General features: G+C 61.2%; 1 protein-coding gene across 1 annotated transcript in view; it reads right to left on the minus strand.

The window, feature by feature from the left end:
• LOC139789254 (SKI family transcriptional corepressor 2-like) overlaps nucleotides 1–476 on the minus strand; it is a 27,551-nt gene extending 27,075 nt beyond the window's left edge. Inside the window, exon 1 of the mRNA XM_071729755.1 lies at nucleotides 1–476. This exon is cut by the window's left edge and continues 1,690 nt beyond it. Coding sequence (XP_071585856.1) covers nucleotides 1–476 — 476 coding nt within the window.
• Between the last annotated feature and the right edge of the window lie 1,665 nt (nucleotides 477–2,141).

A 2,141-nucleotide genomic window follows, 5' to 3' on the forward strand; every position in this document is an offset into this window, starting at 1 on the left:
AAGCTCCCGCGGCAGCCCCAGGCACATTCGTGAGACACATCGAAAGCGAAGTTATCCGGCAGTTTGGGGGGCCGGTTCTCCCCCAAAAAGGACTTGCAGAGCCGCTCCGCTTCCCGCTTGGTGATCATACCGCAACGGCGGGAGGAGATGGGCATGGCCCCGGCCCGCCGGAGGATCTCCAGCTGCACCGGCGTGCACTGCACGCAGGTGATGCCCAGGGCCACCCGCCGGTTGTGGATCTCGTTATAGCTGAAGTTTTTGAGGAGGGTGTTGGAGATCTGCGCCAGGCACAACCTCTCCTGCCCGTCGATCACCAAGGAGACAATAGGGATGCCGTAGAGGATCACCTGCCCCACTTGGTTGGGCTTCATGTCGGCGTGACCGGCCCTCGGTTGGTTCATGGGGTCCGGCGGGTAAGCGCTGGACGGGGAGGGCAGCAAGATGTCGGTGGGGCTGGGTAGGGGGCTGGTCGCCATCTCCTCAGAGCCGGGGGGGCTGCTCTGCTCCTGCTGCGGGCGGGGAAGGAGGAGAGAGACACAGCGCCGTCAGCCAGCCCCCCCTTCCCCCCCCCCCCGGGAAGGGGCGGCCCCGCCTTAAACACACGCACCCACCCCCCCTAAACATGAATCTTCCCCGTTAGACCCCGGGACCCCCCAAACCTACCCTTGGCTTCGCCGGGACTACGGACCTCCCGCATCCGCGCAGCCCGGCTCTCCGACTTGCATATCCCAGCGCAGGTGCGGAGGCGACGGTAAATGAACGAACGGCCCCCCGTTAAGAAGTTTTCCCCCAACCCACGGGCGGTTCATCCCGAAACACGCAGCGGAGACCTGTATCCACCTCCCCGTCCTGCAAACCCGCCGCTGCTCCTCGGACACCTCGCCCGCCCGCCTGCTCGGCCCCTGGAGGAAGGGGTGAGGTGGGGGGTGTCCTCCCTCCGCACCCCCAGGGACGGGGCAACCCGCACGTAACGGGAAAGCGCGGAAGAGAAGTGGGAATAAAAAAAAAAAAAAAAGTTGCGATGCTCTCCGCGGCCACCCGCGCATCTTCCCCACCCCAGTGCCCTTTACCTCCGCGGCCGCGCTCTAGCCGTGCCTCCTACGGGCCCTCCTCCAGCGGCCAAAGAGAGAGAGGAGCATCCCCGCTCCCGCAGCCGCGGAGCAGCGCGGCCAACCCGAGCCTTGCCCTCGGTGCGGCGGATGCAAGAAGCGCGGAAGCTCCGCTCAACGCCGGGCGCGCGGCGGCCCCCCGTGAGCACGGTGACGTCAGCGGCCGGGGGGCGGTGAAGGGGGGGTCGGGGAGTCCGGACCCCCGCCTCCCTCATCCCTCCTCCCACCCTCCCTGCCAGCACCGGGACGGGATGCGGGAGCCCCGACAGGGCCCGGCCCCCCGGTGCGCTTCCGCGCTCCGACCCGGTTCTGCGCACGGTTTCCCGGTTAAAGGTGGGGTGCGCTATGGGGTTTTGAGGTTTTTTTCTTTTTTAATTTTTTTTTTCCCGTGGTCTGAGCCCGATCACTTCTAAGAAACTGAATATGCTCGCTACAAATGCTGCGTCTTTTCGGAAACGGTATTTTTAAAAGGATCTGCCCGAAATTGCGGGGGGTAGGAGAGGAGAGGAGAGGAGAGGAGAGGAGAGGAGAGGAGAGGAGAGGAGAGGAGAGGAGAGGAGAGGAGAGGAGAGGAGAGGAGAGGAGAGGAGAGGAGAGGAGAGGAGAGGAGAGGAGAGGAGAGGAGAGGGAAAAAAAAAAAAGTTGATTTCTCACCACAACCCTTTCTTCACGGGCACGAAGTGTGCTGGTGCGACCACCACTCGCCAAAAAACTACACTGGAGTGATTCCTTAAAGCTCCTTTCAGAAGGACTCGGACCCTCTTCTAAGCTTCCACGAAGCAACACGACGCAAATATGATTTTTTTTCCTATTATTTCTATGCTTCCAATCAGAGAGGAAAAAAACCCCAAACCCCAAACCAGCAAATAATTTGCATCACAGTTTCTGCGTCTGTCTTTCTCTCTCTTTTTTTTTTTTTTTTTTTTTTTTTTTCTCCCACGAAAAGCACCGGTAACCTTGTGGGTCGCCACAGCGCAAGGTGAGGACGTGGTGGCCCCTCCGCGACCCCCTCGCTTCCTCTGGTACCCAAAC

Source organism: Heliangelus exortis, chromosome W, assembly GCF_036169615.1.
Source record: "Heliangelus exortis chromosome W, bHelExo1.hap1, whole genome shotgun sequence".
Lineage (NCBI taxonomy): Eukaryota > Metazoa > Chordata > Aves > Apodiformes > Trochilidae > Heliangelus > Heliangelus exortis.